The sequence below is a fragment of the Temnothorax longispinosus genome, chromosome 1 (assembly GCF_030848805.1).
Source record: "Temnothorax longispinosus isolate EJ_2023e chromosome 1, Tlon_JGU_v1, whole genome shotgun sequence".
NCBI lineage: Eukaryota > Metazoa > Arthropoda > Insecta > Hymenoptera > Formicidae > Temnothorax > Temnothorax longispinosus.
Genome location: NC_092358.1, coordinates 21,415,832 through 21,433,331, shown reverse-complemented (window position 1 = coordinate 21,433,331; position 17,500 = coordinate 21,415,832). Strand labels below are relative to the sequence as shown.

The window sequence follows — 17,500 nt, the reverse complement described above, 5'->3', positions numbered from 1 at the left end:
TTTTTTATACTTTTTATCGTTATAATAGGTAAATAATTTTACATTAACCAAATTACACAGTGAAATATATCTTTAATTTATGAATCTATAGTATTGAGAAGTAGGATGGATTGATTATAGTTTTTTAAAACTCATATATTTCATTATGAAAAGATTATTTTTTTCAAGATCGTGACTTTGTTATCCTGTTACCATATCACCGTGTTATGTTAATAGTATATCTATTATTAATTTAAAAAAAAATTAACGATAGAGGGTGGTCGCAAAAAAAAACATTTAAAAAATAGACATAATAAACGTAAACTTTAATGAATTTCAATGTCATTATTATATATATAAAAGAAAAAGATATTTATTATTGATATAATTAATACGGATATACCTACTTACGCTAAAGGCCATTGCACGTAACAAAGTTTTAGTTTTAATCGTAAGGCCGTAAGAAAATAGACCAATCACGGTCGATTATTCTCCTTGACCTCAAAGAATAATCGAGTGTGATTGGTCTATTTTCTACGGAATTACGATTATGACTAAAACTTAGTTACGTGCAATGACCTTTAGGATCAATTTCAATATTCTAACAAAAATACAAGAAATGTGTAATATACATTTTATTGAATAAGAAGTTTTTCCTGTATACAAATATGCAAAACTCTTATTACGTAACAAAATATTCTATGAAGCTTGAGATTATAACGATGCACAAATTGTATATTGTATTCAATTTAAATGTTTGTTTCTTATATCACATTAATGCCATCCGTTAATAGCCGATTCTTGTTATATATGTGTTATATATCTTAAATATGTGATATGTGATATATATATATATATATATATATATATATATATCACATATCACATATTTAAGATACGTGATATAAAAATAACACTGTAATTAATGAAATTCCGAAATTATTTATACAATTTATATTCAGCAAACGAAGAGTCCAGTCTTCATACGGATCGTAACAATTATCTTGCATACAACTGTGTGTATGTGTATGAAGGCAGTTTATATTATTTATTATGTTAAACGATATTAGGGAAACGACCTAGGAAAGATAAATGCATTGCATCAATGAGTAACGATTTAGATGGATAGACTATTGTTGATAATAAAATAGCGAGATCTTTGAGATCGAACTCTGCAATAGACACGAAGTTCGATTACATCTATGCGAATGTAAGCGCAACTGTAAGTGTACTTGAACACAGTTTAGTTATATATAAAAATAATAAAGTTTATTCATAAAACTATTAAAAAATGAGGTAACCATCTATACTATATAATTATAAGTAATCTTACAATACATGCTTAATAAGATACCACCCTGAGTATGTACGTACACGGCGCTTGCCTTCATTCATGTTGCATTCTATACTTAAAAATCTTTCGAAGTGGTTTGATACGTAACAAAATATTTTTGATGGACATATAAAGCTAACATAGACGAATCGCTTTTCTTTTTAAATTGAAACAGATTGACTTATCTATTTCGACTCTCTCTTCCGAAATACAAGCGGTCCTAAAACATTAAAAGATATAAGTCAACATATTATATATTAAAAATTAAATTGTATTCATACTAATATTTATTAGAAATATTTCTTCGCAATTTGACTTTAATTTCTTAATTAAAATCAGTCAAAATCAATTAACTACGCTGATATTAATATTGGAAAAATGGAAATAAAATATTCCTTTTTCGCAGCAATATTTCTTTCCATCTTTTTCTTTTTTGTATCTTTTTTCTTAAATAACCAATTGTTTATAGTATTTTCACGATACTCACTATTAGAATAGTCGCTCCCAGCAGTACGGCTTTTATTTTCACGTCGAGATCGCGCGGAAAGTTAATGCCGAATTTATCCGAAACGTTGAACATCTCTTCACAAAAGCCTCTCCAAGGCTTTCGAATCATACCGACGACATGCTGCTCATCCATAGATTTGACCTGCGGATTTAATTATTGACGAACAATGCTAAAAATCCTTTTTACGCAACATATGTCAAGTTTGTAATATCATATTATTCATTATCATTTATTCTTAAGTTTTGTATTTTATTTTCAAAAATCTTCCGAAAACTCGAAATTAATTTTAAGAAAAACAATTTTTTAAAATGTTAATATGATATGTAATAATAATGATGATGATGATAATTAAATATCATAAAGTGGCATAAATTTTGTAAGACATGGAATGCTGCAATACCTCAAAAATTAAGTCATTACATAATGGCCTTTTTATCATCAATACTGCTTGGCCGAATGCATCGCGAATATAAAACTTTGCTCGTGGAAAACTCCACTCTTGAGTAACGCTGCCCAATAGAGTAGTTCCGGAATACACTTCTAAAACCTATGAAAAAAAAACTTTAGTCATCTTCTAATCAAATCTGGTTATAATTGAATTTAAAAAATAAAATTTATCGATAATCTAAGATTTGTTCTCATATACCTACGTACGTCAGGATTTATTTCACAGTCGTATTTAATATTGGAATTTTAATAAAATAAGTTACGAGATGAATTCGATTCCAATTATTTAGCAATTACATGTTTAATTTTTATTGCGTTCTATATCCTTTTAGACATACGCCATAAGTAAACAAATAAATACATTATTTGCCGAAATACATGCTAAATAGGAAATCGAGACATTGTCATTTCTGTTTAAAGTATAAGTGTATTGATCGGATCTTTCAACGTTTCTTTCAAAGTTTCGTCAAAAGGTAAACTTGACAGATGGCTTGCACATGTGAAGAAACTTTGGTAGACATGATACAAGACAGCAGTCCTCATCTCGTTTTTAGACTTGTTATTTCCAATATCATTTTTCTTTTTTCTTGTAATTAGTATAAAATTGTAATATAAAATAAATTTAAAAAAAGATTATCTATAAACTGTAAGTTCCTTTGCTACATATTTCATTAAAAAATTATTGTTATAAATAATAATAACTTACAATTATTCAAAAAAGAAGAATTTACATTGAATTGTCATTTTTAGAATTTTTTTTACTTCGGAATTTTAAATGTATTCAGGATTAATTTGCCATTAAATTTAAATATTAAGTTGCAAATTAAATTTATAATTTTTATTTTTAATCTGAATTCTAAAATTTACTAAATACATTATATATTATAAGATTTCTAGAAGTTAATTATATATGTCATAAAAAATGGTAAACTTATTAATTTTTTTCTATTTAAGAAAGAAATTTAAAATTAAATTTCTCGAAGAATACAACAATGGAAGATATTTCTTTTCTAGTTTCTAGGATATTTCGTATAGAGATAGCCCTAACAAATGCATTGAATAAACTCTAATAACGAAACTACCGGCAGTTCGCAGAAGGATTTGCTGAAGGGACGAACCAAACGAAGAATCTCTTGTTGATTTCTGTCGTACGCGATGTATTCGTATATTGAATTATACTTTCTCAGGCAGAATCCCCACCAGGTTCGATATTCCTGCTCTATGTAAAACACCTGCTCGCCTCTGTTATCCGTAATAAGAAACTTGTCCCTCCTAGCTTGCCATCCTAAAAAAAGATAACGTAATATGTTAAAAAGCAAAATGTGTAATGGTGTTTTAGTTAGTAACAGTAACGTAATATGCAATGTAATATAGTAAATAAATAAAAATAAGATTAGATATATAAAATTATGTCGTATTCATTAAGTGATAAAAATAAAGTTATTAGGTATTTATCGCGCAATTATCAAATCGTAATTCAATGTATATTTGTCATAATATAAAATAGAAAATACAATTGTGCATAATGAGTTTATAATTTCATATTAATTATAATAATCTTGTAATTAATTATACGGTTACGTACAAAATTATGCGTTTATCATAATACAAATGATAAGACTGTTATACCGCGCGCAGTAAACGTAGCTTCGTTATTTACTCAGGCAGTAATCGTAAAATCACACTCGAGCTTCGCGGATCTGGAATTACATACATTCGCGCGCGGTCTCAAGAAGAGCAATGTTATACTTAGACCGAGGCGAATCGGATCAATTTTACTTTCTGGGTAAAAAAGTAATCGAAAACACTTAATTTTATTATAGATTCTTAATCTTTATAACTTTAACTTGGATTTCATACAATAAAATAATACATAAACATGATATTTCTTATTGCACAACGAAAAAATGAGAAAAAGAGGATTATCCGATTCGCCCCGAAATAGGGGGCGAAGAAAATCACCAGTTTAGGTCCAAAAGAAATAAAAATAAATCAACATATATTCTTTGAAATAAATTACTTGCATTAAAAATTAAAACAATACTCTTTGAAAATTAACAAATTCTTTGAAATAAACTATATATTTACATTGGACAAAAATAATTTATTTAACACAGAATTTAGAAGTAAATGGTCCTTTTTTACCCTGTCTATTAGCACAGTTCTCGTGACACCATTCTTCACATTTGTTGCACTGAATCCAGTCTTCGGCCGGTATATTCATAGTATTAGCATCTTAAGACATTACTTAAGTTTTAGCTATAAAATATCGAAAAATTTCATGATACAAATCACCCCGAAAAAAATTATTCGATTAACCCCGTATGTACATTCGTTTTCTCCAAACTATCTTAATAATATTATTTGAACTACTTACTAGACTAATTTAGCAAATATACACTGTAAAAATTATTATAATTTGCATAAGTTTCAATATACCTTTTCGTTACAAAGTCACAAAATTGGGATCGTGATTTTACATTAGCGCAAAAAGAGTGATGGCAAATTTCGCCCATTTTTGGGACCTCGAATTTTAAACTAAAGGGTGATTGTACCGAATTTTCAAAATTGGGGTAAGAGCTATCTTCGCCATTTTTAGAGATATTTTAAATCCACAAGCGGATGCTGTTTCGGAATCGGGTATACAAACAATTCCAAAACAGCACTCGCTTGCGGATTTAAAATATCTCTAAAAATGACGAAGTTACCTTTATACAAATTTTCAATATCCCGTATTTTCAACCCCTTGTATCTCCGGAATTGTGCCTATGCTCATCTTGAAATTTTACTGGGATTAATGTTTTATCTAATAGTACTATTTGGCTTAAAAAAAATGTTTGAAATTCGATGTAGCCAAAAAATGGGCGAAAAAACAGGTCTTTTTGCCATCACTCTTTCTACGTTCACTCACGATCTCTACGCTTCTACTGACACTAAATTACACGCAATACAGAGTTCTTGTCTATTTATTGTTTCCGGTGCGGAGGAAACGCACGGAGGTAATTGGTACGTTAAAACAGCTCATTTGGAACAAAACACTATCGAAAACTGTCTTAAAGCTTATATTGATCCAATTCGCCCTGCGATTCGATTTGCTTCCACCCTATATCTCTTGGCAAAGTCGAGTGCTCACCTTCAAACAATTTATTTTTCTGGTCCACGAAAAGATAATCGAGGCCCATAAGGTATTCTAAGCCAGGTGGACATGTCATACTCGGTGGCGAGCAGTCACCTCTGAAAGCAGGTAAAAGCAACATTCGATAAGAGACGATAATTCGACGCGCTATTTATTGCACATGTAAATGATAGTATACATTCTTTAAAATCTATTTATATGTATAAGCGGAATGTAAATATATTTATATAATCTTGGATAAAGAAAATAATTGTTTAAAAAGAAAAATTGATATTTTACAAAATCATTAAGGTAGTCCTTTCGCAGCACCTAGTCAAGTAGCAGTCCGTCATAAGGTAATTGAAAACAAACATATTGCAACATCCCAATAATTATAATAATATAAAATATGATTTACACGCACGATTTGATCGTATTTAATTATTTACTAATTAAAAAAATATCACAATAGTAGTGCGGTTGGACTCGATTCTAAAACCTAAATCGAGTCCAACCGCACTACTATATTGGGTTTTTTTTTTAATTAGTAAATAATTAAATACGATTAAATCGTGCGTGAAAAATTATATTTTATGTTATTATAATTATTGGAATGTTTGCAATATGTTTGTTTTCAATTATTTCATGACGGACTGTTACTTGACTAGGTGCTGCGAAAGGACTCTTAAATACATTGACCGTATCATTTATGTTCGAATCAGTATATATTGTCGGTCCGCTCAGTACGCGTCGACGCTCTGGGCACGATATGACGGCCGGAGTCACTCCGCAAATACAAGAAGAGGAAAGTCATAAATAATAAGACGGATAGTTGTTGGTGGATTTTACTCACTTTATTGCACTCGCGAACTTGGCGATTTGACGCCTTTCGCTCTGAACCTTGGAGCTACCGCTTCAATTTACAATCTCGGATTGCTCTGATTTTTTCTCGCTCACCGTGTCGCTCATCTCGTAGCCTACGTGAGCTCACTGAGTCACTGGTTTATTTCCGGCCGCAACCGAGGACCGGTTTCCACGCTCGAAACGCGTCATTGAAACGTAGTCATTGGCTTGTTTTTGCAGCAGACGATAAAATAGTTATGTTTTGAATTAAGGCAGACTCGCGCTCGATATGCTCACATATTTGATAAGGAATTCGGCGAAATCCGATCATGCGTTCCGCACCTACAGTAACGAGCTTCTAACAATTTACGATTATTCTTTTTATTAAATTAATATTCTAACAGCGAGTCAAATAGAAGAAGATATTATTATATGGATGATGCATTTCTTTTATGGTTTTATAAATCCGTATCGATTTTTTAACCGCATAATAGATATAACTTCCACTTGTAAATTCGAATAATAAAATTAATCCTTATTTTGTGATTAAAGCAAATATGACACATACATACAGAATGCTTCGTTAAGAATATGTTTCATTAAGAGAAGCTCATTTTTTAAGATCGTGATTTTTTTATGTTATCCTGTTATCATATCATCATATGTTATGTTAATGCATGGTACATATCTAGACTGGGTGTATATAACATAGATATAATATAAACAGTACAGTTACTGTGTAATATGATATATTTAAGTCATGTTACCGTAATAACACACTGCATATTGATGATTATATATTAAAACATCACATACTTGTTGTATAAATGTATAATATGTAGCACTTGTACATTTATTTTACATAACAGGGACCAATAGATATAAATAACTGTAATATAAGTATTGCGATATATCTGTTATAAAAAGGATTACTCCAAAGTTACATAGGCAGTAACAAATTATGTCGACTGGGAAGATATCACCCTGAGTATGTGTACATACTCAGCGCTCGTCTTCATTTACGTTGCCTTCGATAGTTAAAAATCTTTCAAAGTATTTGATAAAGGAGAGGAGGGGCTCGTTGGCACCGGTTTCAGAATTTCGGCATTTGTTAAACAACTAATTTTCATGATTAAATATAGTACTAATATGATAGAGAGAACCTTTCTCTAAATTTATGTGCCAGGATCGCTCCTGTATACTGTATAGTTTCTTTGTAATAAGTGAAATACGAACATGCTGCATTGTAGCCAACTAGCCCCGATAGTAGGATAAGTTGGCTACGCGACAAAAGTCCATGTTAAATTAATAAAAACGTAATAAAAACACAAAACGGGAAACAGATACGTATTTCTTAATAAAGATTGTATCTTTTAAAGTTATTTTGTAATATATATGGGCAGATCCATTACTTTTCGACCAAAAGTTGCGGGGGTGGGTCACCGATTTTGATGCCGATTTTTTCCTCGAAAGTACACTAGAAAAGGAGATGATCCTGAAAATTTGAGCCCGATTCGATCAAATCCGGCCGCTGGAGAATTTTTTGAATTTTGAAAAAAGTCGATTTTTCAGTCATTTTCAAAAATTTATATCTCAGCTTCTATATAACTTAGAGATTCGTTTGAGGCCGCATTCTTTTCTGTAAACCTTCTACTTTTAAGGAAAAAATTGGTCATTGGTTTACACTCAAGTCCGGCTTCACGGCGAGCTGCTAACTAAACCACTGTTTTAGAGAAATTTTGCCTATTTTTGAAATGCTGTCATATCTACAGTTTTCGAAGTAGAGGGTTGATCAGCAGCTGATATTTTTTGTTCAGGTACACTCTGAAGAAATCTACCCACTTTTTACTTGATTGCTTCTATTTCGTTAAGTTATGGCCATCTAAAGCCGATCGATTTTCAAAAAATCGCCATTTTCAGATAGCCAGAACTTTTTTCTTTCAACTCGAAATTCTTTGAAATTTTCAGGGAATATACTTCATTATATCCTTAAACAACCCTGAAAATTTCATTTTTGGAATAGAAGTGGTTTCCGAGTTATAAAATTTTTAAAATGTCAACTTTTCGATTTAATATGACATTTTTTGTGGTTTTATCATTAATTTTGTAAATTTAATGTAAATAAAATTGATATTTTTCGGAAAATATATTCGAAAATAAGGAGCAAAACGGATTGTTTGAGAAAATTGAGGGAAAAAATTAATATTTTTTATTTTAATTTATTTGTTTAAAATTTTTAAAAAGTAAATATTTGTTCATTTCTTTTAATAATATGTTGAATACAAATTTCCAAAGTATTTGAGAACTATCATGTCATGTTTAGCAAATTATACTTTGCTCATAATTTATTGCCAGTCTATTGAAAAATCTAATTTAATTTAATTTATTTTTTTTTTTCAATAGACGCGGTAAATTATGAGCAAAGTATAATTTGCTAAACATGACATGATAGTTCTCAAATACTTTGGAAATTTGTATTCAACATATTATTAAAAGAAATAAATAAATATTTACTTTTTAAAAATTTTAAACAAATAAATTAAAATAAAAAATAATAATTTTTTCCCTCAATTTTCTCAAACAATCCGTTTTGCTCTTTATTTTCGAATATATTTTCCGAAAAATATCAATTATTTACATTAAATTTACAAAATTGATGATAAAACCACAAAAAATGTCATATTAAATCGAAAAGTTGACATTTTAAAAATTTTATGACTCGGAAACCACTTCTATTCCAAAATTGAAATTTTCAGGGTTGTTTAAGGATATAATGAAGTATATTCCCTGAAAATTTCAAAGAATTTCGAGTTGAAAGAAAAAAGTTCTGGCTATCTGAAAATGGCGATTTTTCGAAAATCGATCGGCTTTAGATGGCCATAACTTAACGAAATAGAAGCAATCAAGTAAAAAGTGGGTAGATTTCTTCAGAGTATACCTGAACAAAAAATATCAGCTGCTGATCAACCCTCTACTTCGAAAACTGTAGATATGACAGCATTTCAAAAATAGGCAAAATTTCTCTAAAACAGTGGTTTAGTTAGCAGCTCGCCGTGAAGCCGGACTTGAATGTAAACCAATGACCAATTTTTTCCTTAAAAGTAGAGGGTTTACAGAAAAGAATGCGGCCTCAAACGAGTCTCTAAGTTATATAGAAGCTGAGATATAAATTTTTGAAAATGACTGAAAAATCGACTATTTTCAAAATTCAAAAAATTCTCCAGCGGCCGGATTTGATCGAATCGGGCTCAAATTTTCAGGATCATCTCCTTTTCTAGTGTACTTTCGAGGAAAAAATCGGCATCAAAATCGGTGACCCACCCCCGCAACTTTTGGTCGAAAAGTAATGGATCTGCCCATATATAATATATATATATATATATATATATATATATATATATATATATATATATAATATGTGTGTGTGTGTGTGTGTGTGTGTATATATATATATATATATATATATATATATATATATATATATATATATATATATGTAGGTCCAGAGGTATGTTCCGGGACTGTTTACGTTTTTTGAAATGTACAGTCCTGGAATATAACGCATATATATGTAATCAGATTCAAAAAACTGTCCCGAAAATTGCCGTAGGACATATATAATTATATATATATTATATATATATATATATATTATATATATATATATATATTATATATATAAACAATTTATGCCAGCAAATTGAAAAAAAATACAATCCAAACAAAATATAACCTATGGTATATTATATACTCATTATATATGGTACATTATATCACGATACAAAGAATATTGTGATTAATTTTATTTTTAACGCTTAATTAATACTAAAGTACTATGATTAAATTTCAATATATGCTTTAAGTAATGTCACAAGTATAACTTAATTATATTTCCATTTCTGTGAAAGCTTTTGTACATTATACTTACTTCGGATTCTTCGAAAGGTTCCATATTTAAAATTTTTTCAACTTTTGGAGACCGTTTTTGCTACTTTCTTATTCTACCGAGGCCGCGTTCTGATATACACTGTCAGTACTGAAACCCGAACTTCGAGCTTCGAGCTTCGAGCTTCGAACAGCAAAAATTTGCGCCGGAAGTGAGCCAAACAAGGTTAGATATTTCTAGGAAATTACTAGACTGCTGCTCGCTGCTGCAGCATTTCACTGCCCAAGAAAACCCACCTTTACGCGGAAAATATCAGTCCATGTGACCGCACCCTGAATACCGGCCCCACTCTACTCTGCTCATTCCATGGGGTCATTCATGGTGGAAGTATACAAGATGATGCAATCCGATGGATGCGCAGTCGTTCAAAAGTAGAGGAAAGCAATCAACCAATCAGAAGTGCTTTAAACATAAAATCCACAAATCCAGTACGGTCACATTTGAATTTAATATGTGAGGGACAGTTCTGATTGGTGCTCTGCCTTCCACTCTGCCCCCATAATACCACATGCGCATTGCTTCACTTTCATATTTCTGTGCTTCCACCATGGGTTCATTGAGTCATTCTTTTGCATGCAGTCGCCACAGTTTGAACTCAGAGTTCTTATAATCTCAGTGTTTGAGAACTAAAATCAGTTAGATCATTGGGTTAGATTTATTCTGCATATACCACATTCATTCACAATTTACACAAGACGCTTATTGGCTCTATTCAGTTAAAAAAAGGCTAATTATAGTGGATCCACGCAGGAAACCAGGTGTCATAAATTAAGAAGAAGAAGAACCACGTGCCTTCGCTCTTTTCAGTGTGCCTTTATTCATCGCCATTTTACTTTTTTACCAGGTAAAGTAAAAGGAGTAAAATTTTAAATTATTATATTTGTAAATGTAACAAAAAATATGTAAGAAGCATTCAGTATTCAAACTTTCCGCTAATTTTTCAGAAAATTTAATTTTTTTATTGATATCTGGAAACTTTATTTCTACAATTTTAAATCCAGCAGTGGAATTCGAAGTAATATTGGAATTTAAAGTTAATATTTTAAAACTAATTATTTTATTGTTGCATTCTTTATTCTATACAACTACTTGATGACGCCTAACAATGTTTATAATTTTTCTAATTAATATTACATATTACAGCTTTTTTCATGTTTAAATATGATTGCTATAGCTTTATTAAATTTCTCCCATTTTATCATCAACATTTGTCCATTTCATCTACTCAATTGTATTCTTAACAAAGTCAATGTCGTTTTTTATGAAGCCTTTCACAATTCGATTCTATGGAGTGTCTGAATAATGCCAAACTACAAATTAACTTAATTAACCCTCCGTATTCATACGTGGGTCTACGGCGTTCGAGCCAAAATAATATCTGCTTGTAACTGTAAAATTAGCAGCCTACCTGGCTGGCTCCCTTCTCTGAAAAAAAGTAGGTGGGAGAAAAGACTTTTAAGGGCTCAGAGCCGTTACGAAAAATTAATATATTGATATATTATATCGTTGCCGAGCAAGTTAGATCTCGCACGAATGCACCCGCCATATGTATGCACTAAACTTTTTAATTTTCTTTTATGACTAACAATTTTGCTCATTGTTTATGGTAAATATTGTTTGGTCAAAACAATGTTTCCTTAAAAGATTTTGACGAATAGTTGTTTTTCTGTTTAGTTATTACCAAAAAAATGAAGTTTCGGATCGGCAGATAGAAAATAATTTACTTACGCCAACCAAAATTGTGTTTCAAGTCTAACGATTTGTCGGCGCGCAGTCACTATGGTTGGAATAATATTGTTTAATTTAATACAGGTTATTGCGATAAATATTACCATGCACATACCTCAGTGGTCGAATTGGTATACGACACCCATCGCGGAATGAGGGAGATTCCAGGTTCGAACCCTGGCTGAGGTAATGTTTTTCGCAATAAATTTAATTATTTAAATGAGATGCTTATATATAAGTATCAAAATTACATCAATTTATATTGGTTAAAAGAGCGTCTTGACGATAATCGAACCAAATCGTGGTCATATTGTCTTGGCGATTATATAATGGCCAGTAAAGTCGATTAATATTTCCATTGTTGAAAAAAATTAAATCTGCCTTGCTGATAAACAATAAGTATGAAAATTGATAGAAATTAGTTATTCTGATTAACTTTTTGATTTAGTTTTAAGTTAAATTTTCGGTAATTCTCTTCATTCACTGTGAAATCTTATATTCGATTTATTGTTAGATCGCTGTATCAAACAATGAGGTAAAAGATATATTATTATAGCGAGGATTTATCATGGACCAGCTCAGCGAAGGACAGGCGGTTGTAGTTGGCGGTACCGGTGGAACCGTACAAGTTGTTCAGATGAGACAGGGTGGACAAACTATGATGCTTCCACAGGCGATACAAGTAGCGGCGCCTAATGGACAGATCCAAGTTGTTCCAGTTTCTAGTGTGCTTAACACTGGTAAACAGATAGTTATTCAGCAACCACAGACCCCACAAATCATTCAAACTCCCGATGTACGAACTTACATCTACCAACCTGTGCAGATGGAAGGCCAAGTACAACAAGCGCAACCAACTGGTAAGTGTTGTGAACTATTTATATGTATCTGTTTCGTGTATCTTTATCTAATTTTGTTTCTCTTGTCTTTTATTTACAGTGATAAATCTTAATGGTAATCTCATGCAAATTGCTGGTACAACGTCAAAAACTGCAACTATTGCAGCTACTACAACCCGCCCGGTACAACCTTTCGGCAGTCCTACGTCAACAGTTTCACAAGCAGGGAACGTCATTATGGTAATAATTGATGGAAAAGTTTTTTACTTTTTATATACTATACATGTACACACTTTATATTAATTTGTGTAATAACCATAGAATTTATACAGTAATCATGTGTGCGTGTGTATGTGTTATGAGAAGATTACTTGTGATTTGTGCGGTGACCAGTTCGGGTTCCGTACAAAACAATGTTGTGCTATTGCGAAAACACGTAATCGCAAGCAGTGCGACCAGTGATCTTAAAGCAATATGAATACTAGTTTTACATACCTAAACGTCCTGTTCAATATGCTCGCATTCAGTTACGACAATGCCGATGCTCTAAGATAAACATTATTATTTTATTTTAAATATATAAATTTGATTATGTTATGTATAACTCTCTTATATATATTTCTTGATAAAAACATATGTTATTATTATAGCGAGGATTTACCATGGACCAGCTCGGCGAAGGACAGGCGGTTGTAGTTGTCGGTACCGGTGGAACCGAACAAGTTGTTCAGATGAGCCAGAGTAGACAAACTATGATGTTTCCACAGGCGATACAAGTAGCGGCGCCTAATGGACAGATCCAAGTTGTTCCAATGTTTAGTCTGATTAACACTGGTCAACAGATAGTTATTCAGCAACCACAGACCCCACAAATCATTCAAACTTCCAATGTACGAACTTACATCTACCAACCTGTGCAGTTGGAAGGCCAAGTACAACAAGCGCAACCAACTGGTAAGTGTTGTGAGGTATTTATATGTATCTGTTTCGTGTATCTTTATCTAATTTTGTTTCTCTTGTCTTTTATTTACAGTGATAAATCTTAATGGTAATCTCATGCAAATTGCTGGTACAACGTCACAAACTGCAACTACTGCAGCTACTACAACCCGCCCGGTACAACCTTTCGGCAGTCCTACGTCAACAGTTCCACAAGCAGGGAACGTTATGGTAATAATTGATGGAAAGTTTTTTACTTTTTATATACTATACATGTACACACTTTATATTAATTTGTGTAATAACCATAGAATTTATATAGTAATCATGTGTGCGTGTGTATGTGTATATATGTATAGATCAAAGTCCACTTTTTGTCGAAATTGATCTCCTCATGCTATCTTGTGGCATTTTCAATAAACTTTTGTAATTCTTATCCGTTTTGATCAAGAACAGTTACAATTTATTGGAAATAAGGCCGAAAGATGTGCTAGGGAAAAACGATCATAATCCACGCGCTTGTAGAGAAGAATTATCAAAATCCAACATACACTGTAAACACCAAGTAAACACTATGCATTCCGATATTCACTGCCAGTACTTTTTTAATATCTTCCTAAGAATGAAACCTAAAATTTTTCTTACATTTTTTCAAAATTACTTCAGATATATATATATATATATATATATATAAAATAGAAACAGGATAAATTTTATAGATTATATAATCTAATCTAATTATATAATCTTACCGCTATAATTATAAATACATGATATACAATGCATTTTAGCATATATACTACAAAAGCAAAAATTATTAGTCTCCATTTTTTTTGTCTTTTTTTCAGAGAGAAAATATGACATCCCATTATCAACGTTTGTATAACGAGAGTTGTAGTCGATATCCCTATGTCGACAGAGTATCCGTAGGAGAGGAGGGTAGTGTTGACTTCATCTATCAATTTACGAAGAAGAGATATGTTCCCAAGAACCATCAGAATATTAGCATATATCACACTGCCCCTGACATAATTGGACCACCCAAATTTCAAAACTATGGAGAACTATTTCATTTACCTTCTTTTTTTGAAAACAAGTGGGTATGTATATTTTCTGGTATTATACATTATTGTCCAGTAAAAAGTAATTGCAATTCAAACTTACAAGAGTTTGTAGTATTTTACACTTTTTGACTTTTTAATACAGAATTCAGTCAATAAAGATGTCGATATGTCAATATCTCCATGGCAAAACGAAGAACTTCATGATAGGGCTGCTGATGATATTTGTCAGAATGGACAGTATACTGCCCAGACGAAGAAAAACGGTTATATTTGTATGTAATATTTAAATTATGAGATATTGTTAAGAAGATATTGTTAAAGAAGATATATTTTTGTTGAGAAGAGAGTATAATTATATATTTTCTATTTTGAAGGTATCGAGTTTCATGAAGCTGTATATCCAATCAGAGTCTGCATTTACGAAATACATAATCCTGGAAGCATAATTCAAATTTCGGCTCAAGATTCTGATAATGAGTGGTTTAAGTTGTGGTATAAATCGCCTCATTTTGTACCGCCGACATCAAGATTATTTTCTCCACCGTTATCGCATCTGTGTAACTTTAAAACCAAAATGCTCAAACTAACATTTGAAAACAGTTCACGTCTCTTTTACACAAAGCTAGATGCTGTGATGCTCATCGGTACATCAGAATTGATCCTTTCTAGAAAGCCTAACGAGAGTTTAACTAATTTGTTAAAAAGAATTAACAGCGTGTACTCTTCATACCATGACGATGTTCATAATTTAACAGCAGATTTAAAAAGTGCACACTTGGATATAGTTCATCTGCAACAGAATTTTCCCGAATATTGTATTTGTGAAAGGTATTATTATCGTCGACGTTAAGTAATATTTAAATTTTTTTCTGTTAATAATGAAAATAAGTTTGTTCCGATAATAATTGCAGCGATATAAGAAGGGTTTCTTCTAAGAGTAATTTAAAGCAAAAAATATCTCAGGAGATAATCCCTTGTTATGAGCAACCTAGTCATTCAAATTATGCAAAGCGTATAAAACTCTCTTCGGATGAATCCAAGGACTTATCACGTTGCAGTTTATCTGCGCTTCCGGTAAAGTATTTAAGTTGTCTATTTCTCATCATATTATTGTAATGTCATCTCGAGTATTAAAATTATATATTTTATCTTTGCAGAATGAAATGCTACTAAAAATATTAAACTATTTAGATCTGACGACGTTATGCCGCATGAATAAAGTAAATAAACCCTTCAATGAGTTAACACGGGACCCTCTACTCTATACACGTTTGAACATGAGACGTGTGACTGACAAATGTATTATGCGCAAAGTATTTTGTTACTTTACAGCTATTATATGTGAATTTTTGCGACAATTGGATCTTACAGGAAGCAACTTTGATGTTAATGATTTCGTAAACTTTCTTGATAATTGCGGCAGAAATTTAACGCACTTAAAATTAAGTCGCTGCGATGTCGATTTAAATCCTGCCCTACTTAAAATTTCAGAAATATGCAAAAATTTGAAAGGTATGTAGATATATATGCATATAGTATATAATTATCAAGATTATGGATAAATTGCATATAACTAATACAAATTTTTCTTAGAATTGAATCTAAGTAATTGTCGATTCATAGACGACAAAGGATTTTCGTATCTCGAGAAGCTGAAAAATTTGGAACATTTAAACCTTTGTAATACAGGTATAAACGCTCAACAACTGTGCAAAATATTGCAAAAAAATCAACGGATGCGTGAGTTATATTCCGGTATGGTTATAAACGAGGAAGCAGTTCTACTAGAGTTGGAAAATTCGTGTCGTGACTTGGAAGTAATACATTTGCATGCACTTCGTCTTACACCTCATGGTATTAGTGCCCTTGCTAACTGTAAAAATTTACTGAAAGTGGAGCTTACTTTTCCAGGGTAAGTATATGTTACAATTTCTTTTAAAATACATGTTATTGTATTCTTTATTGAAAATTGTTTGCTTCTCTTGCGTAGATCTTGAAAAAGTTACATTAATTTCCTCTTTGCAATTAATTACTGTGTAATAATATTATATGATTTTTGTTTCAGATTCTTATTAAGTTATTCAGATCAATATTTAGTTATTGATAGCTTATTTAAATTACTTTCCTCTTATCAAAACTTGCAAGAAGTTTATATTGTATTTGCTTTCCTTACTGAATACCAGTTGGAATTACTAGCACAGTGCAAAAACTTGAAGAAGTTATATTTTAATTTTGTGATATTTTATATACTTAAGGAAAAATTGTCAGTTATTTTTGAACAATGTCCTAACCTGCAAGAGTTTTGTTTCATAAACTGTGACATAAGCGATCAATTGGTTAATGAATGGAAAAAGAGATATCCGCATGTGTCCGTCTATACATACGACAGATAATTTGAATAATTTTTGTTCACTAGTTTAGGACATATCAATATAGTTTTTAGTTACGTTTACTTTTAAAATTTTTATACTTACAAAGTTTACTTTGTAAAAATTATCTGGTAAGCTAGGTTGAAAAAAAAGTTAATGTATAGGTGATTTACGATTGTACGTGCAAACTATCTAAGAATCGAAAAAAATACACTTTTGTTGTATTAGCTATAAAATGTCGAAAAATTTTATGATCTAAATCACCCCGAAAAAAATGATCCGATTAACCCCGTATGTCGACTTCATAAAGTGCATTCGTTTTCTCCAAACTATCTTAATAATATTATTTAAACTATACTTACTAGAATAATTTAGCAAACATACACTGTA

General features: G+C 31.1%; 2 protein-coding genes across 5 annotated transcripts in view; one reads left to right on the top strand and one right to left on the bottom strand.

The window, feature by feature from the left end:
• Positions 1–599: 599 nt before the first annotated feature.
• Positions 600–6,388, bottom strand: LOC139817001 (phospholipid scramblase 1-like). Of its 2 annotated transcripts, none has more exons than XM_071784818.1 (6): positions 6,236–6,388; positions 5,401–5,501; positions 3,350–3,552; positions 2,221–2,367; positions 1,800–1,961; positions 600–1,532 (listed from the first exon to the last, which is right to left on the bottom strand). In XM_071784818.1, the coding sequence occupies exons 2-6, from the start codon at positions 5,477–5,479 to the stop codon at positions 1,494–1,496; spliced, it is 630 nt and encodes a 209-aa protein (XP_071640919.1). In that variant the 5' UTR covers positions 5,480–5,501; positions 6,236–6,388; the 3' UTR covers positions 600–1,493. The 2 variants fall into 2 exon arrangements, with proteins under 2 accessions (XP_071640919.1, XP_071640925.1); XM_071784824.1 differs by lacking the exon at positions 6,236–6,388 and adding an exon at positions 4,413–4,526.
• Positions 6,389–12,467: 6,079 nt separating this feature from the next.
• Positions 12,468–17,500, top strand: part of LOC139816897 (uncharacterized) — a 7,163-nt gene continuing 2,130 nt past the window's right edge. Inside the window, exons 1-11 of one of the 3 annotated variants that reach the window (XM_071784735.1) lie at positions 12,468–12,759; positions 12,839–12,978; positions 13,389–13,692; positions 13,772–13,908; positions 14,526–14,777; positions 14,884–15,013; positions 15,116–15,569; positions 15,653–15,815; positions 15,899–16,253; positions 16,431–16,653; positions 16,807–17,500. The exon at positions 16,807–17,500 is cut by the window's right edge and continues 2,130 nt beyond it. In XM_071784735.1, coding sequence (XP_071640836.1) covers positions 12,468–12,759; positions 12,839–12,978; positions 13,389–13,692; positions 13,772–13,908; positions 14,526–14,777; positions 14,884–15,013; positions 15,116–15,569; positions 15,653–15,815; positions 15,899–16,253; positions 16,431–16,653; positions 16,807–17,134 — 2,778 coding nt within the window. In that variant the 3' untranslated portion in view covers positions 17,135–17,500. Of the gene's footprint in view, positions 12,760–12,838; positions 12,979–13,388; positions 13,693–13,771; positions 13,909–14,525; positions 14,778–14,883; positions 15,014–15,115; positions 15,570–15,652; positions 15,816–15,898; positions 16,254–16,334; positions 16,654–16,806 lie in introns of those variants that run through there. The other 2 variants (XM_071784725.1, XM_071784741.1) reach the window with 2 other exon arrangements.

Excerpts from the sequence above, each read along its gene's own strand:
- LOC139817001 (XM_071784818.1), bottom strand. The coding sequence starts at position 5,479 with ATGACATGTCCACCTGGCTTAGAATACCTTATGGGCCTCGATTATCTT. Across the intron at positions 2,368-3,349 it reads AATCCTTCTGCGAACTGCCG|GTTTTAGAAGTGTATTCCGG; the intron begins GTAGTTTCGTTA and ends TTTTTTTCATAG. Across the intron at positions 1,533-1,799 it reads TGGGAGCGACTATTCTAATA|GACCGCTTGTATTTCGGAAG; the intron begins GTGAGTATCGTG and ends TTAATGTTTTAG.